Below are 25,271 nucleotides of genomic sequence, written 5' to 3'. Positions count from 1 at the left end.
TGGTTGCTGGGAATTGAACTCAGGACCTCTGGAAGAGCAGCCAGTGGCTCTTAACCTCTGAACCATCTCTCCAGACCCCGAGAAGTTCTTTTCAACACCAGAGCTGAAACGTCCCATCTGCATGCCCCGGTTGTCCTCTTTGAACACAACGTACCCAGCCCAATCACTCTTCCCCCAAGACAGCGTCCTTTTGGGTCTCCAGGCTAACGTGGTTTTACATGTCCTCACCCTTCTTCCAAATGCTTCTTGGACAAGATCCAGTTTGTTAATAACACCTTCAAAATATGGTTCCCACGCTGGGAAAAAGGAAAATCTCTGCTGCAGCTGTTACCCATCACACACACACACACACACACACACACACACACATACACACACACACACGCTCACCTAAAAATGAAGTTGGCTCCCAACCCTATCTTCACTCTGCTTTCCACATCCTGTCAACGGCTTCTCTGAAGTCCGCGTGCATCGCTCTATGATACGTCCTTGATCTGGCTCCACGTTGACTCTTTCCATGGCGAACAAGGCTTGCAGGTTCAGGCCCAATGCGGGGATGAGCAGGCACTGCCTCCTTGTTCTCCCATTCATCTCGTGGACCACAGTAACCTTCGCCAAGGTCATCACTGTCTCAGTCTGAGCTTAGGGCCAGATCCCGGGTGTGGGTCTGGTTATTAATGCAGAAGTGGCAGAAAGTAAAACAGCAAACATTGGATTCGTAAATCAGTCCCTCTAGCCCCAGAGCAGGCCAGCCCCAAGCTTCCAAGGTCTTCTAGGCAGGACACTGTGCAAAGGTTCAGCAACGGCATGGAAGGAGGGCAGCTCTGAGCAGCAGAGGTGCACAGAGACCACAGAAAGGATAGTTCGCCGAGCCAGGGCAGAAATGGGTATGGGGTGGCAGGGTGTGCCCCACAGGCCCATGGTACCTGTCAGCAGGAAGCGGTTTCCAGAACCCATTGAGAGAAGCAGAGTGAATTCCAGGCCTGAAGCCCAGCACCAGGCAGCAGAAATGACCTTACGGCTGGTGAATGGGAGGACCAAAGGCCGACCTAAAATCCCTGACTTCTGGTCCCCAGGAGACTGGGGGGATCCCAGTGACCAACCCGATGGGAATGGGAAAAGCCTGAGGTGCCTGGAGTGCGATTCCCTGCTAGTCACTGGGTAAGCAGGAAAAATCTGACTCAGACGGTAGAGGCGTGTGACCATCAGCCTAGCGTCATTCATAAAACACCCACAGGCACATCGCTCTCCTGTCACAGGTCAGCTCCTTCCCAATCACAGGCCGCGGTCTGGGAGACCCGACAGCTCTCTCTGCATTTATTAACGCTCACTGTTCTCTTGACCCATCTAATTCCGGAGCCCCCTAATTACCAGCCCCTCCAGAAGCCCTTCCTCCTGGGCTCCTGAGAGCTCCCATCCCAGCTGCCTTACTCCGGTTGCTAATAGCAGGTGTTGAATCTAGCTGGGCAAAGGGCAGAAGGCAGGGCTCACTCGAACGTGCCGTTGAAGGCTGCCTTCCCTGCTGCTGCTGACACACTGATCAGTCAGCTGTCTCCCACGGTGCGTTCAGCCTCAGGAATTTATCTAGCTACAGTGATATCCATCCCACATATCTCTGCCTCGTTCATAAGGATATATTGCCAAACGCCTAGCCAAAACGTAAACTCACTCCATCTACTACCTGCTCCTAATCCATCAGCGTGGTGACCTAGCAGCAGAAAAATGTAAGTAGGGAAGGATAGAGGGAAATGAGGTTAATGCGGTCTGGCTAGCTGGCTCTGAATGGTCCCTACCACCTTTCCTAAAGCAGGGTTACTACTGCTGGGATAACACCAGCAACTTGTGGGGGAGGAAAGGATTCACTTGGCTTACACTTCCACATCACTGTTCATCACTAGAAGACAAGAGAGGACCTAAATAGGGCAGGGAGCTGAAGGCTGGAGCTGATGCAGAGGTCATGCCATGGAGGGGTGCTGCTTATTGGTTTGCTCCCCATGGCTTGCTCAGCCTGCTTTTTTATAAAACCCAGGACTACCACCCAGTGATGACATCACCCATCACAGGCTGGGCCCTCCCACATCAATCACTAAGAAAATGCCCTTCGTGCTTGCCCACAGCCCAGGCCTACAGAGGCACTCTCTCAATTAAGGTTCTTTCTAGTGACTCTAGCTTGTATCAAACTGACACGAGACCAGCCAACATAGCCCATCAACGCTGTGCAAACAGTACCCAGATTCATCGCTGGTAATGAGTGCCCCTACCACACTGCACTGTCCCAAAGGCCTGCAATGAGATTTGTTTTGGAGACAGGGTCTCACTGTGTGTCCCTGGCTGGCCTCAAACTCCCAGAGATCCCCCAGCCTGTCTCCCAAGTGCAGGAATTCAATGCGTGTGCCACTGTGCCTGGCCCTCTGAGATCTCTGCACATTCCCACAGTAAGTGAATCAGAAGGGAAGCAAAGACACATGAAGCCACTGATGGACGTTTTCTCATATTTTAATTAACAAATCTACAGGAAACCTTCATTAAATCAGGAGACATGATATCAATTATGGTGGCCTGTATATAAAACGTGGCACTAAATATGGCCTCTGGGATCATATATAAAAATAGACATTAAAATGTGTCCAGAGCATGGTGCAGCAGCGAACACAGTTCTGATGGGGGCAGCCGTGTCAGGCCTGGACCGTGAAAGCCACTGGTTGTGGGAGTGATTTTTTTTAATCTGTTGCTTTCATTGGTTAATTAATAAAAAAACTGCCTATGGCCCATTTGATAGGCCAACCCTTAGGTGGGCGGAGTAAACAAAACAGAATGCTGGGAGAAAGAAGCTGAATCAGAGAGTCACCATGATTCTCCTGCTCCAGACAAACATAGGTTAAGATCTTTCCTAGTAAGCCACCTCGTGGGCTACACAGATTATTAAAAATGGGTTAGACCAATATGTAAAAGCTAGCCAATAAAAGGCTAAAACTAATGGGCCAGACAGTGTTCAAAAAAATAGTTTCCGTATAATTATTTCGGGTAAAGCTAGCCGTACAGGCAACCAGGTGGCGGGACGCAGCCCTGCTGCTCCTTACTATAACTGGTCCTGCGGGTGACTGGTCAGCTCCCAGCAGGGGTCCTAGGTGCTTCTCCAAAGGCAAGGCCCTCAAAGGCACCAAATGCCACAAACCTGGCATGCTGGGAAGAACAGGAAAGGAGCGCCCCTGTCTAAGATTTCTGGATTTCTTCCAAGCTCAGGGACAGACACCGGTTCTCTTTTAGACAAACCATCCTGACTACAAAGGAACTCAGGGCAACTTTTAAACATATTTTTTCCTAAGGAAGTGACCCAGTGCTAACTCAAGGTCATTTTCTGCAGGCTAAGCTGCAGTGCCCTCCAGGACAACTGATCACAATGAGGACGTGATCATCTCAGTGTGAGAGGGCAACCTCAGTGCAGACATTACGCTCCAAGTGTCCAAGAGGAGGGGGTGAGACACCACTGGTCCCTCGGATGAGACCTCACTGAAACCACCCCGTCTGAGCATGGCGACAGGTCAGGGAGAGGAGGGGCCCATATTTCATAGTTCTTTCACTGGCCAGGCTTCCCACTCTGGTGAGTGGGGCCAGGACTGCTATCCATTGGCTTGTACGTTCAACAGGCTCCTGAGGCTCTGTGGATGGGGACAAATGTCCCTGACTCATGTGTTACTGTTGCCCTCAGTCTGGGGACTTGGAAACAGATGGAAAGACAGACAGAGATGCAGGGGAGAAAGAGAGGTACCAGGGGAGACAACCGGGAGGAGACCGGCCTGTGGGCTTTAAATGTGCATCCCACTACCACTTCGGGTCCTAGTGGATTCTTTTTTTTTTTTTTTAAATATTTATTTATTGTGTATACAATATTCTGTCTGCAGGCCAGAAGAGGGCACCAGACCTCCTTAAAGATGTTGTGAGCCACCATGTGGTTGCTGGGAATTGAACTCAGGACCTTTGGAAGAGCAGGCAATGCTCTTAACCACTGAGCCATCTCTCCAGCCCCATCCTAGTGGATTCTACAGAGGGAAGCAGCCCCCACCCCCACCCTGACGAGTTTTACTGAAAGCAGAGGGCTTTCCTCAGCCGCCCCAGGCTTGACTGTCTTGCTGCAGGGTGAGCTGGCATTTTCCTCACCAGTGGCGTTGAGTGAAAGGAGAGATGAAGGACAGAAATGTCGAAAGCACCCACCACCTAGGCAAAAAGCCGGGAGCCACATGGTTGTTAATGAGGGGCTTTCTCTCTAGCAAGCAGCACATTCAGGGGACAGGTGTTCCATGTTAATGGGACCTGGCACCAATTATTACCATTTCCTGTGTGCCAAGGTAACAGGGCAGTACTGTGCTTTGTCACTGCGGATCTTCTGGGACACAGATCCTTCATGAATTGTTAGGGCATTCTGTTCAGAACAAGCAAGATGGGCCTCCCATCCTAAAGTGGCCTGACAACGCCCTCTAGTGGGGATTATAAACAACAGCAGGACAGTATGTTCAATTCATCCTCGGACACTAGAGTGGTTTCAGGGCTCCCCATAACATGGCAAACAAACCACAACAGATTATCCTGACGAAGATAATCCTAACACACAAGGGTGGGAGCTGGCAGCCCATGCTGGGCACCCACCCTGGCCAGCTGCACCCCTTCTCAGTCTCTGGCTTCTGCACATCCTAAGGAGGGGCTGTGCTGTGGAGGAAGCTAACAGTCGCCTCAGAGTCTGGGCAGACTGCCTGCCGGTGCCAGGATGATGCCAAAGACGTAGAAAAGCCCCAGAAGGAGGTTGAGCTTGGCTGTCCTCTGGGGTAGCTTGTTGAAAGCCTGGCTGCGGAACTGCCTCTCAAGGGAGAAGGCCACAGGGATGGTGAGCAGGGGCAGCGCCAGGCTGATGCTGCAGTGCGTGGCCAGGATGCTGAAGATCAGGTAGGGCAGAAAGAGCAGCGTGGTGTAGAGCACGTAGGAGAGGGTGGGCCCGATGAGGATGGCCAGAGTGACAATGCCGGCCTCCTGGTCAGACTCCATGTCCCTGGTGTTGTTGGAATGGAGAATGGCCTCCGTGCTGAGGGCCAGAGGGATGGCATAGACTAGAGGGAAGATGGCCAAGGACCCCACCTGGACAGCGTAGGCGAACATCACAGCCAGGGGGCCGAAAGTGATAAGGATGATGAGGTCTCCCAGTGCCACATACTTGAATCCAATTCCTGCAGACAGAAAAGCCAGAGATGCAGTGTGAACCAAAGGCTGTCCAAGAAATGGCTGTGTCTGGTGAGAGGCTGTGATGGTATGCAATCATTGGGGTACCCCAATAAATGACCCAGTACAGACTCAGGTCTCTGAGCTCAACTGCCAGGTACTTGCCAAGTTTACCCTTTAGGTTTTATCCCCCAAACCAGTTTCTGCTACAAAGTGCCCTGAACTCCCAGTACGCAGAGATGATACAAGTCCAAGAACATGCAAAAGGCTTGATGATCCACTATTAGACCATAAAGTTCTTCTGCCTTCTCCAGCCCCGGAAGGCAGAATGTCCATCCTGCCTCCTTCCCCTCTAGTCTTTCTTAAAAGACCCCACTGAACGCCATGGCATTTCACAAGCTACACACTTCCATATAAGGACACCGTCACTCATAGGAGGAAACCAGTGCAGTTATCGTGCACTGCCCCCCCTGTGGTTTCCTTCAAAACCAAGCCATTCCTAGCGACCGTTCTGCTCCTAGGCCTGCCTGTAACTCCTTTCCAGCCTCCTCCCTCCATCTCCAGCACCACACGACATCCTAAGTCCAAATCAGGGTCACCTTACTCTGGAATACTACAATTCTTCCTAGGTGGCCTTTGATCTCGTATGAACCTCCCATCCCATTCCAGTGTTCCTTTAGAACTCTGGGATTGCCCTTCCCACACACCCTCAAACCCTCAACAACCCTGTGTCTTTGGAATCAAAGTCCCAGCATCTGGCTTGCCAGACTTGGCTCCCACTGGGAGTATTTGGCACAGAGCTACAGTAACAAACACTTCCTTCAACCTGGAACCGAGGTCAGGAGGTCAAGAATATTTCCCACTCAATCTGAAACAGTAAAGTCACGTGCAATGGTGGGAGATGGGCATTAGCATCCAAACTTTGGTTGCTACAGTAACAGGGAAGCCTTTGGATCTGGTGATGCTATAAGGCAGGCCTCAGAGTATCTGATTATATTTTACCCAGTCTAAAATAAGAGATGACATGCCGGGCAGTGGTGGCGCACGCCTTCACTCCTAGCACTCGGGAGGCAGAGGCAGGCAGATTTCTGTGAGTTCAAGGCTAGCCTGGTCTACAGCATGAGTTCCAAGATAGACTCCAAAGCTAAACAGAGAAATCCTGTCTCAAAAAACTAAAATGGGGGGTGGGAGATAACAGATGACAATGGTCTTCAGGGGATCTAAAACCATAGGAACTAAGGACCAAGATCTGGCCAACTTCACCTTCACAGAAGTAATGGGTCTGCTGGCTCCAAGTGAGCACCCCTGGTTTTTAAAGTGCAGCACTCCCACAAGGCATCACAGGCATGAGCCCTCAGTTTCCCAGCACCAGAAAGCTGATTCCACACAGCCACACTGTGTGTCGATAACTTGGTTATCTGAGGACATGTGCCCAGGAGGAAGTGCCTGCAAGAGGAACAGCAGCCCATGTTCCCCACATACTGCACGTATTCAGGAAGCCTCCCTCAGGCTAAGCTAGCGTGATGCTCCCCTACTTTCTCTTACATTCGCTGACCCACACACCACAACAGGACACCGGATGGGGAAGATGTAACCTCTGGCTGGATGATCCAAAGACCCCTCCTTCCTCAGATCAGCAAGCAAAAAGTGACTCAGCTTCCTATGGACCCTCAGCCATGAGCATGCTTCCCGGCCACTCCTTCCTGAAGCCCCTCACTTCCACTACATGGCTGTTTGCCTACCTCCACTGCAAAAGGCATGGCTTTCTTCTTTCTCTTTTCCATCTCCCTCTTCCCAGCAGCTAGAGATGTGCAGCTTGCTTTGACTCTAACAGAACTATACTCAAGCTTCAAAACAAAGCAAACAAACAAAATGGGTGGTGGTGGCACACGCCTTTAATCCCAGCAGAGGTAGGAAGATCTCTGTGAGTTCAAGGCCAGCCTGGTCTAGAAGAGCTAATTCCAGGACAGGCTTCAAAGCTACAGAAACCTCGTCTTGAAAAACCAAACAAGCCGGGCGGTGGTGGCGCACGCCTTTAATCCCAGCACTCGGGAGGCAGAGGCAGGCGGATCTCTGTGAGTTCGAGACCAGCCTGGCCTACAAGAGCTAGTTCCAGGACAGGCTCCAAAACCACAGAGAAACCCTGTCTCGAAAAAAAAAAAAAAAGAAAAAGAAAAACCAAACAAACAAAAACAAAACAAAACAAAATCACAACAGAAACCTGGGTCCCCCTTACGCAGGTCTTCCCCTAAAGCCACTCAAGGAGAAGAAAGGTTTTAGTCTTGAGTTTATCTGGTGGAAGAAAATGACAGAGCTTCTGGAGAGAGAACTAAGTGTAAGACATGGCCCGAACTCTCCTGACTCAGAGATGCGACCCACATGGGAGTCTCTTCTCAAGCATTCCCACCCCTTCAGACACCATGTTCTGAAGGAAACAGCACAGTGAAATACTGGGACCATTCTCTGCTTAGCAGCCAGAATTAATCTGTTAAACCAGGCTGGCCTCGAACTCACAGAGATCAAAAGTTGGCCAGGTGGCAGTGCATGCCTGCAATACTAGCGCTTGCAAGACAGAGTCAGGAGGAGCAAGAGTTTCTAGCCAGCCCTGCTACACACAAAGAAGCTAACTCAGGGAGGAAGCTGGCAAAGGTGCAGAGCCACTGAAGTCTCATGCCGCTGTGGGCTGTGGGAATATGAGCAGTACAAGTGCTTCTTCTTGGGTTAGCAGCTCTTTGTAGAATTAAACGGCACCCAGTGGAGGCCACGGCAGTTTCATTTCCAGGCATTTACTCAAGAGAAATGAAAACAAATGCTCATAAAAAGACTTGAACATGAATGCTCAGTCACAATAGAAAAAAGAGACACAACCCCAAGGTCCCTGAACAGGGGAGCAGAACACAGTGTGGCTGTCTCTCAACAGATGCTGCTCAATAATAACAAGGAGCTGCTGACATGAGTGACAACATGGTGAGCTTCAAAACCATCACACTGGGCAAAGGAGGCCAGACTCAAAGCGCTCACACGGAGGTCAGACATGGCAGCCCACACTTTTCATCTCAGCGCTCGGGATGCACAGGCAGGAGGATCTCTGGGAGTTGGAGGCCAGCCTGGTTTACATAGCGTATTCCAAGCTAGCCAGTACCATAAAGAGACAAAAGCAAAACAAAACCAAAAAAATCCCCCAAACAAAAACAGAGTTCATACTGCAATAAACAAAGTCACACGCGATCCATGTGGAATGGGTCCCTGCACACGGCACTCTAGACCACACAACTAACCTGAGTGAAAGGAACTAGAAGAGTAGTTACCTGCGCATAGACGAGGAAGGATGGGGCTGGGAGAAGAGCCCAAGGAAGCGATAGGGGTGATGGAGAGGCAAGGACTACACAGCTGCTCGTGTTCATCAAGGTTCACCAAACAAACACACTTCACTGCATGTCAATTCTCTACCAATAAAGGCCAATGTTAAAAGGAAATCTACAGATGGGCAGTGGTGGTACACACCTGTAATCCCAGCATTCTGAGACGGGCAGATCTCTGAGTTCAAGGCCAGTCTGAATTACAGAGTTCCAGGAGAAACTTTGTCTTGGACAGGCGGGAGAGATTATAAAAAGAAAATCTACGGGGCTGGAGAGATGTCTCAGTGGTTAGGAGTACTGGGAAGAGACCTTTGTACTTCTGGCCCATCAGCCCTGACTCAGCACTGCAACCAGATTCTAATTCTAACCCAGGGCCAATTCTGTCTCCTCCATGTCCTGGTTAAAATGTCTCTAAAATGAAGAGAATGCCACGGTTTCAAGAATTCCCAAGAGCTGTGTGCTGAAGAGTTAGTCGCTGGGCTGGTGGAATATTTTATCTTTAACATCTGTCTTTATTAAAAATGTGTATGCGCCTGTGTGAGTGGATAGCACACACATGCAGGGGCCTGTGGAGACCAGCAGAGGACGATCGGTCCTGTGGAGCTGGAGTTACATAGGCAGTTGGCAGTGCCCATGTGGTGCTGGGAGTCAAACCTGGGTCTTCTACAAGACCCGCAAGCACTCTGAATGCTAAGTCGTCCCAGTGGTAGAATTTCTAAGAGGAGTGGAGTCTTCGTAGGAGGCTTTCCAATCATGTGGGGGTGTGTACTTGAAGGGGACACTGGGGCCTGGGTCTAGCCCACTCTTCTTTCTCTATTCACTACCAGACCCAAGCCAAATGGACTTCCTCAGTATGGATTCCCGCCACATGTACTATCTTGTCAAAGACCAAAACACCATAGGCCAAGCCGGGCGATGGTGGCGCACGCCTTTAATCCCAGCACTCGGGAGGCAGAGGCAGGCAGATCTCTGTGAGTTTGAGACCAGCCTGGTCTACAGAGCTAGTTCCAGGACAGGCTCCAAAGCCAAAGAGAAACTCTGTCTCAAAAAACCAAAAATAAAAAAAAAAAAAAAAAAAACCAAAAAAACACCATAGGCCAGCCAACCATAAACTGGAGCCTAAAACTAAGTAAGTCTTTCCTCATTTTAAGTCAAATAACTCAGGCATTCTGTTATAGTAGCAGAAAGCTGACCAGCAGAACACCACCTTACACTTTCTACCAGGGTCCTACGGGTTTCCCTCATCAAATCGTGTGTGTGTGTGTGTGTGTGTGTGTGTGTGTGTGTGTGTGTAGAGAGAGAGAGAGACTTGCCTGTGTGTGTGTGTGTGTGTGTGTGTGTGTGTAGAGAGAGAGACTTGCCTGAAACTCACTATGTAGACCAGACTGGCTTTGAACTCAGAGACCTGCCTGCCTTTGCCTTCTTTTTTTTTTTTGGATTTTTTGAGACAGGGTTTCTCCGTAGCTTTTTTTTGGTTCCTGTCCTGGAACTAGCTCTTCTAGACCAGGCTGGCCTCGAACTCACAGAGATCCTCCTGCCTCTGCCTCTGGGATTAAAGGCGTGCGCCACCACCGCCCGGCTGCCTCAGACTTTTTTAATTGCCCTACATTTACAACAGGCTACAGGGCAACTACAGTCTCTTGATTTCCTTCCACTCCTTCCATCTCCTTTATATGGTCCTCATCTTCCCCTCCTCTTAGGCTGGAGGGCTATAGGGCCCAGAACTTCTCCTCTGTGCTTTCCCACCAACTCTACAACTTTATCTATGGGCCAGTGGCCCCCTGACCTGTCTCTCTAGCCCAGGCCTCTCCATTAACCAACTATCCACCTCACATCTCCACTTGGAGCTCTAGCATAAGATGTCCAAAGTCAATCCCAACTTCTTCCCTTCAAAAACCAATTCTAGCCTTGCCTTTCTCCCATCTGGCATGACAATATCAACTGTGCCCTTCTGGTGGCACAGGCCGAACCTTCTGAGTCAAACTTAACTCTGTGGCATTTCTACCTAAGAACCAATCCACTGGCAAACAATGTCTACCTCCAACGTCTGCTCAGAACCTGCCTCACCTCTCTGTGGCCACCACCCTGATGCAAGTCACCAAACATCTTGCCTGAACTGCTCAAGGGCCTCTGACCTGGTCTTTGTTCTTCTACCCTTGCCCACCCTACTTATCCATCCACAATACCATAGCCAGAGAGACTCTTTTGAGCCATGACATCACACCCCTATCCAAAGTCCTGCAATGTCCCCTGTACTTTAAAGTGCAAGAGGCCAAAGGGGGGAAAATGCCTATGCAGTCTGCATGCCTCCCACCTCTCCCCAGACACACCCCTCTTCGCCTAGCTTCCTGGACTGCGTCCCTCGCGCACACAGTGGGTTTCCTCTTCCTCAAAGTCATCAGGGACTTTGGCACTTGCTGCCCCGCATACCTAGAGTCCTACTCCAGACATCGACACGCCAACCCTATCATCTCTCACTGCCTTCAATCTAGTTCAGGTGTTATCTCCTTAGTGAGGCCCATGTCAATCGAACTACTTAAAATTGTCTTCATTGTCCTCTTCTGTGTCCTGCCACCATAGCACTTAGCACCTCTTATACCCAGTTATCCACTGCATCACACGACAGTTAGTGATGGACCAGATACACAAAGGTTCCTAGAGATTAAAAGGGAAGATGACAAAAAAAATTAAACGCCTTTGTTAATAGTCTATGTAGTTATTAAATTAAATGCCTGTTAATGGTCTACATAGTTATTACCATGCTTTCTGATTACGAGCTAAACTTCTTCTTTTCTTTTTTCTTTTTTTTTTTTTTTTTTTGGTTTTTCGAGACAGGGTTTCTCTGTGTAGCTTTGGAGCCTGTCCTGGAACTAGCTCTTGTAGAACAGGCTGGCCTTAAACTCACAGAGATCTGCCTGCCTCCGCCTGCCGAGTGCTGGGATTAAAGGTGTGAGCCACTACTGCCTGGTTTCTGAGCTAAACTTTTTCTAAGTTGAGTGTGTACACATGTGTGAGAGAGGTCTGAAGACAGCTTTTGGAAGTTGGGTCCTCTCCTTCTACCTCGTGGGTCCTGGAGATCATACTCAAGCATCAGGCTTGGTGGTAGGAGCCTTTATCTACTGAGCCATTTTGCCAGCCCACATTATGTTGTTATATGTGTGTGTTTCTTTGTGTGCATGTGCACTGAGGCCCCAAGAGGGTGTTGGATCCCCTGGAGCTGAAATCAAGTGTGTCTGTGAGGGGCTCAACATGGGTGCTGGGAACTGAACATGGGTCCTCTGCAAGAACAATAAGATCTCTCTCTCTCTCTCTCTCTCTCCCTCTCTCTTCTTTTTCCTTTTTTTTTTTTAATGCAATCGAGTTTCCTGCATTTGGGGAAATTGCAGGGGTCAGCTCAGCACATCTGGATGCAATGATTAAGACTCACTCTAGGAGGGCTATTTTGTGATCATGTATTTCCCCTACAAGGTTTATTTATGTATTTTACGTACATGAGTGCTCCGTATGAATATATGCCTGCATGCCAAAAGAGGACAGACCGATCCCATTGTAGATGGTTGTGAGACACCATGTGGATCTTTGGAAGAGCAGCCAGTGCTCTTAACCACAGAGCCATCTCTCCAGCCCCAAAGTAAGACATCTTACAGGTTAAGCCATGTCTCCAGCTGGTAATGTTCATAATCCACTGCCGAACCAAGGTCTTCACAACTTAAAGTTTCCAAAGTAGCCACGGCACACAAACTTTGGATTTCCAGTCAAGTCGTCTAAGTTAGTCAGGCGTCTTTGACACTTCTACAGTTCCTGTGTAAAGGAACAGTTTCCAGTTCAGGCAACTGAGACCTTAGAGCAGGAAACAGGTCAATTCTTACCTCCCGTGTAGAGAAAAGAGCTCGACAGGCCTCCAAAGTAGATGAGAGCCAAGTGCTCCAGTTTCAGAGTGGACAGGCAGTAGAGGCAAGCGGCACAGACACAACCCAGGGTGTAGAGGAAGACTCCAAACCGAACAACATCCTGGGGCTCCAAGATTCGATCCACCAGAGTCCTGTCGTCACTCTTTTTGTGGTCAATGCCCTTGGAAAAGTCATAGTAAGTGTTGACCAAATTGCCGGCCCCGTGCACAGCCAGGACAGCCACTGCGCAGCCCACCAAGAGCCTGGGATCCAGGATACCCTGGGATCTGTAGGCCAAGGCACTGCCCAGGGCCACAGGGGTGAGTGAGGCACTGAAGCTCCAGGGCCTCAGGGCCAACACATAAGAGGCGCACTTCTGTCTCCAGGAACGCGGTGGAAGGCTGTCCTGCTCGGGCCAGTCGTCCCCCAGGGGGTCCCTGTCCCCGACCTTGGTCGTCTCTCCTGCCTGGATATTAATCTTCTCCCCCGGGGCCTGCAACGCAGCCATGGAAGTGACACGTGGCTAAAGTCAATTCTAAAAGGGAGCCACTCACGGGGACCGCCCCAGGACGAAGATAGGCTGGGCAGCCTGACCTGACCTTTCTTTAGTTCCGCCCCGGGACAGGGTTTGGGGGGCGGTATAAACATGGGACAGCAGAGAGCAGGCCATGCACCCCAACGGGGTCGGCGGCACTGCCCCAACCACCTGTCACCTGAGCGAGGCCTGTGTGGTTCCCTGTCCCGCACCACAACTTAACAACCAGCCACAGCCCGCGGCCTCCAGCGGGCCACCGGCGCCGCCATCTTGTGCACCGGCCTCAAGAGGCCGGCCGGGAAACCCAGGCCCGGGACTAGAAGGGCCGGAAGAAGGCCGGCGGGGGGCGTGGTCAAAGCCCAGAGCCGGGGTTCAACAAATAAACTAAAAGCAAGAGTCACCAGAAAATGATCCGGTTAGCACCCCAAGGATTTCAGGGCATGTCGCTTTGCGATGTATTGGGCCGGTTCGCTTACTGAAATAAGACTCATTGTGATGGGGATGGTTACCCCAATAAATCCTACGTTGAAAATGCTCTGTGCAAGCTGGGCCTGGTGGTGCACCTCTGTGATCATCCTAGCACTTGGAAGATGATGGCAGGAAGCAAATTCAAGGACATCCCTTATTATATAATGAGTTCAAGGCCAACCCAAGCTGCATGAGATCCTATATTAAAGAAGAAAAAGGAGAAAGGAAAGAGGGAAGAGGGAAGGGAAGGGGAAAGGAGAAAAACGGAACACCAAACGAAAAGGAAGGAGAGAAAGAAAAGAAGAAAAAGTAAGGGGGCTGGAGAAATGGCTCATCGGTTAAGAGCATTGCCTGCTCTTCCAGAGGTCCTGAGTTCAATTCCCAGCGACCACATGGTGGCTCACAACCATCTGTAATGAGGTCTGGTGCCCTCTTCTGGCCTTCAGGCATACACACAGACAGAACATTGTATACATAATAAATAAATATTTAAAAAAAAAAAGAAGAAAAAGTAAGTGTTTATAAACAGAGAGCCAGGAAAAGATAATACGGTGAAATGTTATGGATTATATATGTATAGCTATAAGAAAAAAGAACGAGGAAGTTTGCTGTGTACTAAGATGCAAAGACCTACACAATAGACTGGGTTTTTATTTCTTTCTTCATTTGGAAAAAGAACTGGAGAGATGGTTCGGTGGTTAAAAAGGAGTGGCTTCCCTTCCTGAGGACCTGAGTTCAATTCCCAGCACCCAGAAGGCAACTATAACCACCTCTAAATCCAGTCAGTTCCAGGGCATCTGGTGCCCTCTTCTGGCCTCTAAGGGCACTAGGCACACATATGGTGTGCATACATGCAGGAAGATCACAGTAGTATACATGCAGGCAAAACACAGATTCACATAAAATCCAACAATAAAACTACAAGGGCCTGTGTAGCCCAGACTGGCCTGGAACCAGTAATGTAGACCACAATGCCCTTGAAATTCTGATCTGACACCAAGTGCTGAGATTATAAACACTCACCCACACACTTGGTTTTAGGTGGTGCTAAGGATTCTACCCCCTAGGCAGATAAACTACCGCCTGAACTACATCCCAGTCCTACAGTTTGCAGGCTGTTGTGAGCTACCTGATATGGGAACTGAACCCGAGTGCTCTGGAAGAGCAGCCCGTCCTCGGCCAATGGCCATCTCCACTCCTTATTTCACATTTTCTTCTTTAAATTAATGTTATTTATCCTTTTCAAATATTTATTTTATACTTTAAATTAATGTTATTTTTTTCATATGTTTATTTATGGGATGATGCACTGTTCTAGGTCACATGACAACTTGCAGGGTTAAGTTCTCTCCATCCACCTTGTGGGTTCTGGGATTTGACCTCAGGTCTTTGGGTTTGGTGGCAAATGCCTTTATCCCGGATCATCTTGCTGGCCCTCTCTTACTTTTTGACACAGCATCAAATATAGCCTGGAACTCAAGATCCCTCTGCTTCAGTTGCCCAGGTGCCCGGATTACAGGTGTGTATTTGTAAATAAGGAAAAAGCTCTCAAATAGTTAAAAAATATTTTTAAATTATAAAACATTGTTACATTTCTTATGTATTAAACTAGAGAAATGTTACAGATAAATAGATGATTGATAGATAATGATTGATAGATAGATAGATGATAGATAGATGATAGATAGATAGATAGATGATAGATAGATAGATGATAGATAGATAGATAGATAGATAGATAGATGTAGATACAGATATTTGAGACAGGGTTGAGGACCCTGCCTGACTCCATTTTGAAGGTAGGAGGCCTTATGTTGCATTGTTAAAAATAAGTTTCCATTTGCTGTAAGAGCCGATTGCTGCTTTTAGTCTGTTTCCTGGAGCCCGATCTGCCCCAAGTCACGACCTACATCTACTTAATTACATGACCACATGGAGTTTTTTGAGATTTTTTTTCTATAATATCTAAAGAAAGTATGTCTTTTGATGGGCAGTGCTGGCACAGGTCTTTAATCCCAGCATTTGGGAGGTAAAAGGCAGGTGAATCTCTGTGAGTTCAAGGCCAGCCTGGACTACACTATGAAAGCAAGTTCCAGGACAGTCAGGGCTGTTACACAGAGAAACCCTGTCTTGAACCCCTCCCCCAAAATAAGAAAAGAAAGTATGTCTTCCACAGATCTTATTACATTTTATTGGCATCTCAATTTATTTATTTGTTTTGGTGGTTGTTTTTGAGACAGGGTTTCTCTGTGTAACAGCCTTGGCTATCCTGAACTCACAGACATACGCCTGTCTCTGTCTCCAGAGTGCTGGAATTAAAGGCATGGGCCACCAGGCCCATCAGCATTTCTCCAATTTAATACCTAAGAAATGTATCAATGTTTTATAAAAGGTACTACTGTAGTATAATTTGTACTTTGGAATTTTCCTTTTTGCTTCTTAACTTTAAAACGTAACTTTTAAAAACCTAATTGAGAACCTTTACCTTATTAGCAAATATTTATCTGCATTATCATTATTAATAGCTTCACGTTTCTCCTAATACTAATTTATTTAATATTTTATTCAAATTCCCAATTCAAGCTATTTAGGAATTTTCAATGTCTATCACAACTGATATAAAAATAAAAATTACACAAGATGTGCATAAATTTCATTTGAATTTTTAAATTTTTTTATATTGGTGTTTTACCTGCGTGTACGTCTATGCACCTGTGTGTGCCTGATGCTGGCAGAGCCCTGTATAGGGAGGGCATCAGATCCCCTGGAACCGGAGTTACAAGGAGTTGTGAGCCATCAACCGAGTGCAGGCTACCTGGAAGGGCAGCCAATGCTCTTAGCCACTGAGGCTTCTCTCTAGCCCCGACCTTGAATTCCTGATCCTCCAACCTCCTAGAGTGTTGGGGTTACAGGCGTGTCCTTTATGTGGTTCTGGGGACTGAAACCACGACTTTCATGCCTGTTGGGCAAGCAGTCAATCAACTGAGTTACATTTACAGCTCCGGCTATTGCCTGTTTGACAGATTTTTTTTTAAAAAAAAGGATTTTGCTTTAAAATCTTGCATTTAAAGTAGTTTCTTGGTGATCGTCTCTCAAGAATGACCTTTTCAAAAGTAACGCAATCTGGGGGCAGTGAGAAGAAAATAAAAACTTTCAAATGCATATTAAATTTTACAAAGGAGAAAGCACGAGTCTCCTAGTAAACCGGTTCCCAAGATAGTATGCCGTCTGCAGTCATTCGAGGGCGTCAGACACTCGGCTCCTTCTCAGCATCACGTAGGGCGCGGTCCCCAATTTCTACCCAGCTCTTCCAATAGGTACGCGCGGTCCCTAAACACGGCCGCCACACGGTCACAACTCACACGGAGGGGAACCGTAGTAGCGACGCACCGGATGTGTGCGTGGAAGTGACCGAAATCAACTCACAACTGATTGGTTCTCCGGAAAAGTCTTAAGCTTCTTTCGCTTGCCACTGGCCGCGTGTTTTGTCTATTTGAACAATCCCCGCCCCGCCAGAAGCCGGTCCCGAAGCTCCACTTTTTCATGAGTATTGGTGAATGTTCCTGCCCATCTTCGTTCTCAGCCAGCTGATTGGCTGTCGGGCTTCCGAGCCCGCCTTCCCCTCCCTGGCCCAGAGGACAGCGGGGAAGGCGGGTGGTGGGACTGGGGGCCTGAAGCGGCGGTACCGGCTCAGGCGGCAGCAGCTGAGGCGGTGGCCGAAGCCGCGCGGTGAGTCTGGGGCCTGGAGCCGAGCGCCTGCGGCCGGCGGGATGTCCAGACTCACGGCCAGTCTGGGCCGTGCTGGGGGAGGCCCGGGAAGCCGCCCGTCTGGACCAGGCAGCGCCTCCACACCAGCCCCGCCACCGGGGCGGCCCGCACTGCGCCCTCGGGGAGACCCCCAGGCTGGCGGATCTGCTCCGGGCCTGCCGTGGTGCCTTTAGGTCTCATGCCCGGTCTCGGTCACCCTTCGAGAACCACCTACAGACTGTGGAGCCTGCCCCTGGGAGCTGCAGCCTCCTAGACCGGGGTCAGCCCCCTACACCGCACCTGGACACCTGTCGGGGACCCAGACCTCCGAGCTGAGCTAGGTTCCACCCTCCGAGCTCACGCTGTGTCTGCCTCGCCCGTGTCCTCACTTCTTGTTTCAACCTTTCAACGTGAACTTCTCTAAGGCATGACCAAAACCTTTGGGATTCTGTGACTCCAAGTAGTTTAGTTACTTTGAATCCAGCCTGGGGCAGCTGTCTTGTAGGGAAAGCCTAAATGACGCTCTACTTTCGTGAGAATAGAAATTTCGTGTCGGCCTCCCTCCTGCTGCCTCGTGTGTGTACACACTTAGGAGTGGTTTCTTCCTCCCTAAAAGGGTCTGCTTCCTTTCGTAGTACCTTTTTTTCTAGACAGCAGTGCAGTGTTTGAAAGTTTTTCAAAACCATTTGTTCCGCAGTTTATTTACCCATCTCCTAGAGCATGACCTTGAACTTCTGATCCTTCTGCCAGCGCTTCTTGAGTGCTGGGCTTAAAAGTGCGCGCTCTCCTGCCTTGGTTATGTGATGCTGGGGATATCAGGAAGTGTGTTTGTTTTTAGTGTAATCTGGCAGGATGGGTGTGCATGTCACTTCCATGGCGTTGTGAGCTAGCCTCCTTTTTATGGTCCCCCTGAATTGTAAACTCACTGGGGAAACAGCACAGAGTTGAGCAATGAGTGGTCCCTTTCAGCTCACAACTCTAATCAGTTGCCCCTTCCTGTCAGGGTGGGTTTGTTTTGGAACTGCCTTCCCAACCCAGTGAAAGCCTGTCCCTCGTGAAATGGTGTAGTACTCGTAGATATCCTTTTGTATGCTTTAAATCATGCCTATGTTGCTTTTAATGTCAAATACAACATAAAGCGTTGTTATACCATATCATGTAGCAAATAATGACAAGAAGCCTGTGTATGTTCAGTGCAAACTAAGGGTTCTCCTGCCCCATTGTTTTTCCTTTTCAAATTTACACTTTTTTATCAGGGGAGGCGTGCATGCACTGGTGCGCACCTGGAAGTGAGAACAACGTGTAGGTGTCAGTTCCTTTCTACCTTGTGGGGCCCAGGGATCACACTCGGTCATCAGTCTTGGCAGCAAACACCTCTACTCTCTGAGGCATCTTGCTAGCTCCCTCATCCCCAGCACATTCTGTCCATGTTTGGTAGAGTCTGCAGCTTCAGAACCCATGATGAGAAGGGCCAGCTACACAAGTACTGTGTACGGCAGCCTGTAGCCACATGTAGCTCGTGAGCACTTGGGGAATGATGGATTCAGACTGAGGTGGTTAAAGCTATGGATGTTGGAAGCTTAGTCTCAGAAAAGAGTGGGGAAGATATCAATAAGTTTATATACCAATAAAACTTCAAATAATAGTTTTTGGGTTATTGGATTGAGTACAATGTAGCAGTTTCACCTGTTTTTCCTAATTTGAGTACTAAAATATTTAAAATTTCTTACAAGGGGGCTGACCATATCCCAGGACTTGAGAGCACTTGTTGCTCATCCAACGGACCCCATTCGAGTCCCCAGTGACCTTGTCAGTCAACTCACAGCTGCCTGTGGCCCCAGCTTCAGGGGCTCTGATGACTTTTTCTGGCCTTGCCAGGCATCTGCATACATGGGTCATACACTCAGACAGACACGCATATATAAAAATAAAGCAATAAGTAAAATTACTTACGTGGCTTGTATTACGTTTCTTTTGGGCAGGGCTGCTGAAGGATGATCATGACTCCTTTCAGCAAATGGTGCTCTGAGGAAAGGACATCCCAGCCTTAATTCTCTCGCTGCTTCTGGCACCTGACCCTGGACCATGTCCACAGTGATGCTAACCACGAGCCAGAGCTGTGTGCCGCACTTTCTGGAAATACTCTAAGCCCGTTAGTTTTCAGCTCAACCCACAAGTCAGGCACTGTCGTCCTTCTATTGCGGTGCTGTGGAAATTGAGGAATCTTGACTGTCTTAAGATACATGTATGACTTTGCAGCAGAATTCAAGGCCAGATAGTTTTCTCTTCAGTCTGCCGTCTGGCCCTCTAGAAACCTGCACCTGTCATGAGTGCGTAGAGACCTGTGCTAGTACTAAGGCCACAAATACATGGTTTATAGAGTACTGAGAGATGGGTTGGGCTGAGGCTTGGCTGATGGAATGCTTGCCCAGCACACACAAAGCCGTGGGTTGGAGTCCCAGCACTGCATGAAGTGGACATGGTAGCACTCTTAAAATCCCAGTGATTGGTGGAATCGAGATAGCAATTCTAGGCCATCAGTCGCATAGTGAGTTCAAAGTCATGCTGAGAATATAAGGCTGACTAAAAAACAAAAATAAAGGGGCTGAGAATGAGAAGATGGCTCAGGAGCAAAGATGCTCGTTGCCAAGACTGGCAATCTGAGTTGTCCACGTGGAGGAAGAAGAGAATTAATTCCTGCAGGTTGTTCTCTAACTTCTTATGTGCTGTAGTGTGCACATGCATGCCCAAATAAATAAAAGGGGGGAAAAAGATACTGAAAGATGTTCTTTTCCAAAGAACCTTAGGGCAAGATGCTGGGGACAGGTCCCACCACGGCCACCGCCAGTGCCGCCACTTCTAGCAATGTGAGCGTTCTGCAGCAGTTCGCCAGTGGACTGAAGAGCCGGAATGAGGAGACCAGAGCCAAAGCGGCCAAGGAGCTGCAGCACTATGTCACCATGGAGCTTCGAGAGGTTGGTCTTGTGTGCTTGGGGTTAGTCTTTGCTGGGTTCTGGGACCGATGTGCCGTTGCTGGTTGAGATTGCTGCCGCAGCTCAATGATATTTGCAAGGATACCAGCTTTCATGTTCTGAGAGCGTGTGGGTTCCCATGCAGCGATTTCACGTTTCTGTGATTTGCTCATGTTTGTGGTCACAGTTCGGTTCTTTATTTTATTTTTTATGATGTTTTCCCCTAATACCAGCCCTTCAATTCTTTATATCTGTCAGTGTTTGGGAGAGTTGATGGTCTGGAACTTTCTAAACAGAGACCACAGTTGAGGTCAAAGACACTGACCTGTCCACCCTTGTGCCCCTGGGATTAAGATGATTTTAAGACAAGCTGTCCTATAGAGTAGAGAATCAGGAAGTAGTTGCTAAATAAACAAGAGAGGTCATGTAATCAGTTGCTCTTCACGTTAAAGCTATGGAAATGGGGAATAGGTTTGCCTTTGGTTTGAACTGTACCCGCCACCCCTCCGTCCGAATCCGAAATTGCCAGCTGTTACCACTGTGGTTACCAGTGGGAAGGTAACAACCTGTTCTGTTCACATCTTCCCTTGCAGATGAGCCAAGAGGAGTCTACGCGCTTCTATGACCAGCTGAACCATCACATTTTTGAACTGGTTTCCAGCTCAGATGCCAATGAGAGGAAAGGTGGCATCTTGGCCATCGGTAAGGACAGAGTTTCTGGTCGCAGCAGCCCTTAGGGACACAGGACAAGTCATCTCATGTTCACTGTACCCTGTCTGTACTTGCTGAGGGGTAGCATCTAGTTCGTCTTTGTTTCAAAAGATTGTCAAGGAGCCTGTGGTTTTCAGTACTTGTATACCGAGTGCCGATTCTAGAAGCCCTGGGATGCAGGCAAGACACACTCTTAGAGGTAACAACCGAATCTCAGAACTGGTTTGCCGGGTTTGAGACTAGAAACCAGGTTTTCATTCTTTTGCCCCAGATTGCCTTTGGCAGGTCTGGTGTCACACAGAGCAGGCTTTGTCACAGTGGGGCCCACACATACCAAAATAGAAATGGCTGCTATTTGCCTGAGGCTGGTCACAAACCCTGTAAATTGTCATTCAGTCTGAAGAGTTTTCTCTCCTGGAAGGAAGATATGCAGATGTGTTAAGATGGCACAAAGAGCCAATCTCCTGGTTCAAATGAAAAATCTCCTTCTTACATGTGGAAATGCGTTCAGCGTGAAGTAAGGGCTCACTTGCCAGCATTCAGCTCCAGGCCACATGCATCCCAGAACGCATCACATGGTCACCTTTGCTTTCTTTTCTAGCCAGCCTCATAGGAGTGGAAGGTGGGAATTCCACCAGGATTGGCAGATTTGCCAACTACCTTCGGAACCTCCTCCCCTCAAGTGATCCAGTTGTCATGGAGATGGCTTCCAAGGCCATTGGCCGCCTTGCTATGGCCGGGGATACTTTCACTGCTGAGTATGTGGAGTTTGAAGTGAAACGAGCCTTGGAATGGCTGGGTGCTGACCGCAACGAGGGTCGGAGACACGCAGCTGTGAGTGCCTATAGGATTAAGCCCAGGCAGGCCTGGGGAGCAGTGGGCACTGTTTTGTGCTTTGCTTCCTTCTGAAGCTTGTTCTGGGAAAAGGATTCCGGGGTATGAGATGGGAGAGTCAGTCTGGTTGAGAAAACATCTGGTAGTGGGTGCAGTGGAGCTGGAAGCATCCCCAGCTGCTTTCCAGTTGGTTCAAGGAAGTAGCACAAACTAACCCTGGCTAATGGCTTTTTCGTTCACAACTTTGTAGCAGGGCAGCCTTACTAAGGACACTAGTCTTCTCTGAAATAAAATAGTAACAAAATTGAATATCAAACATGTGTTTTCATCCAGTAAATATTTATTGACTATTCTGGCTTGCAGGTATAGTTCTAGGCTGTTAGCTTAGTGTTAAAGCATCAAACCCCTGTCTGTTTGGGTGTGGGTTCAGATGGTGCCAGCATTTTTTGTGTCAGCAGCCAGGTGTAAGCACTGAGACGATTGGTTGGTCTGCCTCTGCCTCTCCTGGCACCAGGCTTTCCCAGTTAGGAGGATGAGGCTTTGCTTTGCATTGCAGGGAGACACACCAGGATGGCAGGGGAGTGTCCCGAGAGAACAAAAGTTCTGGTAGCAATAAGAGTTGTGTTTGCCCTTCTCTCCCAGGTCCTCGTTCTCCGTGAGCTGGCCATCAGCGTCCCCACTTTCTTCTTCCAGCAAGTGCAACCCTTCTTTGACAACATTTTTGTGGCCGTGTGGGACCCCAAGCAGGCCATCCGAGAGGGAGCCGTGGCTGCCCTTCGTGCCTGTCTGATTCTCACCACCCAGCGGGAGCCGAAGGAGATGCAGAAGCCTCAGTGGTACAGGGTGAGGAGATGGTTCCATACTGGCCAATAGCAGAGCACTATTGCTTGGGGATCGTGGCTGGCCATGGAGCCTCGTCACAGTTGTTTGGGCCTGCATGTTTTTTTTTTTTTCTCTGTTCACCATGAATCACTGGTTACTTTATGGCACTTTCGTAGTAAAGACACATTGGTAGCCACACCATTATTTTATGCATTCCTAAGAAAGAAAATGTGTCAGTTAGACTATGATCCAAGGCCTCTGGCTGTGGCCGGCACACGTTTATAATCCCAGCACTTGGGAAGCTGAGGCAAGAAGATAAGAACTGGGGCCTGACCATGAATTTGAGATCCTCTGCCTCTGCCTCCTTAGTGCTAGGATTATAGGCACAAACCACCATGCCCACTTTTGTGCTGTGCTGGGCATTGAACCCAGAGCTTCCTGCATGTTAGATGAACGCTGCCAACTGAACTACATCCCCAGCCTCTGGACCACGTATTGGCCAAGTGCCACGGCTCGTACCTTTACTCAGCATTTGGGAATCAGACAGGCCATCCAGGTTCACATAGTAAAACCCTATCTCAAAAACAAAAGCAAATAATGTTTGATAATTGCAATTTTGCCAGCAGTGCCCACATCATATTTGCTTCAAAATATAATTAAACAAGATTAAGATTAAGTCCTATAAACAAACAGAAAAAGACTTCAAGGCCCATCTGGGATACCTGAAGAAACACTGTTTCAAAACAACAATAACAAAAATAAATAAAGTAATATTTGGTATCTGCTGCCTTCACATCAGGAGCTGTTAAAATGTAGAAACTGGGTCTGTGAGTCAGGGAATGCAGCTGCTACTAGTTTGCAAAGGGCTAGCTCCCTCCAATCCAGCGTCCTGAGCCCTGGGCCCTGGGCCCATAGCTGCCGCCAAGGAAATGGACTTCACAGGAGTTCTAAACATGGGAAGAGAGACCTGGCCTGCCTTCTTGCCTTAGATGTATGACATTAGACAAGTCACTTAATTCCTTTGGGCCTGTTTTATGTAGCTGTCGGATGTGACAGTGGCATTTGACGCAAAGGCATGAGCCTTGGAGCTAAATTAAACAAAAGAGCTTCTAAGTCAGTGTGAGTGCTGACACATGGCACTAGCAGCCCCTGGGTTGCCTCTGAACCTCGTGGGGGGGGGGGGGGGGAGTGCCTGTGTTGATCCTTGAACAGCATCCTCTCTCTTCAGCACACATTTGAAGAAGCAGAGAAAGGGTTTGATGAGACCCTGGCCAAAGAGAAGGGCATGAATCGAGACGATCGAATCCACGGGGCCTTGCTGATCCTCAACGAGCTGGTCCGCATCAGCAGCATGGAGGGAGAGGTGAGCCACGGTCATCTGGGGACCGGGGGCCAGGGTCCTGTGCCGCTGCGCCAGCGGGCAACAGATAAGATCATGGCAGGACGCTCTGTGAAAACCCATGAAGCAGGCAGCAAGATCGTGGGGATGGGGTTGGAAGGGTAAGTGGAGCTCAGGGCCTGCCTTCCCTGAGGTGGCGCCATCTTCCTGAGAGGCGTGTGATGTGAATGAGGCTGGCAGCTGGCTGGGAGCTGTGTTCTTGGCTGAGGTGGGAGAGAGTTTGACATGGGAAGGATGGTTGGTATATTGTGAGCGGAGGAGAAAGAGGAGATGGTGTCAGAGAGGGAGTGGGGTCCAGTTAATAGGCTCACTGTGGTCAGCAGTTTTATTCTTATTGCAGGCACAGACGTCAGTGTTATACACGGGATTCATAGGGTGTTAAGAATTTCTGACACCTGCCCGCTTGTGGGATCAAGTGTGTGGCGAGGTGGGAATAAAGTCAGAGTTAGGAGTTAAGTCAGTTAAGGTGAAAGGGTTTTGTTAACGTTAAGGTGGAAGGATTTTGCAGCCTATGAGAAAACAGGAAGGGCTAAATCTACATTGGCGTGAATGAAAAAGAGAAAAAACACACTGGATGTCTCTGTCTTTATGCGAGGCCATTTTGAGGTCCTTATGCCAAAGGGGGTTATGAGAGGAGGCCTTTGTCATCCAGGATCAAGCAAGCTACAGCATCTTTGCCTTCTGTAGTTGCCATGAGCAGCCCATGTGGCCATGGCACAGGCTTGGCCATGGAACTCTGAGCAGCACCAGGGCCTGTTGGATCAGTTAGGCTCTTGTAGTTGAGGTCACATTCTGGTGGTTGCCACAGGGGGCTCCTAGAATAGCCTGGCTGGCTTCAATTAGATGTAGTGACATAGATACTGGGGAGACAGGATGCAGGATATGTTGGAGTAAAACTCTCCCTATGAGACTTCCTGGGAGGATCTGTTGGTGTGGCATTTCACCCAGGGTGCCCTGACTACAGAGAGTGGTTGTGTGTGTTGTATCAGGGCAGCACATGGAGTGCAGGACACGTTTGCCTCCACTTCTGATGCTGTGTGTTTCACATAAGCCCCCTGTTCCTCCCCTTGCACAGGACTGTTCCCCGTTGTGCTGGACTTGAAAGGTTTATAGTTTTGTCTTGTTTTGGTTTGTTTTTTGGATTCTCAATACAGGGTTTCTCTGTCTAGCCCTGGCTGTCCTGGAACTGGCTTTGTAGACCAGGCTGGCCTCGAACTCACAGAGATCTGCCTACCTGTGCCTCTGGAGCTGAGATTAAAGGCCTGCGCCACCACCGCCGGCTGAGAGGTTTCTAAATGTATATAAAGGGCTCAGTGCAGTCTCTGA

General features: G+C 48.9%; 2 protein-coding genes across 2 annotated transcripts in view; one reads left to right on the top strand and one right to left on the bottom strand.

Moving 5' to 3' along the window:
- Positions 1-2,960: 2,960 nt before the first annotated feature.
- Positions 2,961-13,267, bottom strand: Ubiad1 (UbiA prenyltransferase domain containing 1). Its single transcript, XM_041643160.1, has 2 exons — positions 12,437-13,267; positions 2,961-5,216 (listed from the first exon to the last, which is right to left on the bottom strand). Exons 1-2 carry the CDS (start codon positions 12,963-12,965, stop codon positions 4,729-4,731), a joined length of 1,017 nt encoding a protein of 338 aa, XP_041499094.1. The 5' UTR covers positions 12,966-13,267; the 3' UTR covers positions 2,961-4,728.
- A 3,830-nt stretch (positions 13,268-17,097) lies between these two features.
- Positions 17,098-25,271, top strand: part of Mtor (mechanistic target of rapamycin kinase) — a 111,151-nt gene continuing 102,977 nt past the window's right edge. The window contains exons 1-6 of the mRNA XM_041643029.1: positions 17,098-17,189; positions 20,007-20,182; positions 20,773-20,881; positions 21,492-21,724; positions 22,367-22,567; positions 23,775-23,909. Of these exons, the coding sequence (XP_041498963.1) occupies positions 20,021-20,182; positions 20,773-20,881; positions 21,492-21,724; positions 22,367-22,567; positions 23,775-23,909 (840 nt within the window). The 5' untranslated portion in view covers positions 17,098-17,189; positions 20,007-20,020. The remainder of the gene's footprint in view (positions 17,190-20,006; positions 20,183-20,772; positions 20,882-21,491; positions 21,725-22,366; positions 22,568-23,774; positions 23,910-25,271) is intronic.

Source organism: Microtus oregoni, unplaced genomic scaffold, assembly GCF_018167655.1.
Source record: "Microtus oregoni isolate MIOR12 unplaced genomic scaffold, Mior012 000081F_ref0000091, whole genome shotgun sequence".
NCBI lineage: Eukaryota > Metazoa > Chordata > Mammalia > Rodentia > Cricetidae > Microtus > Microtus oregoni.
Note: the sequence above shows the minus strand (reverse complement) of the source record. Positions and strands in the feature narration are given on the sequence as shown.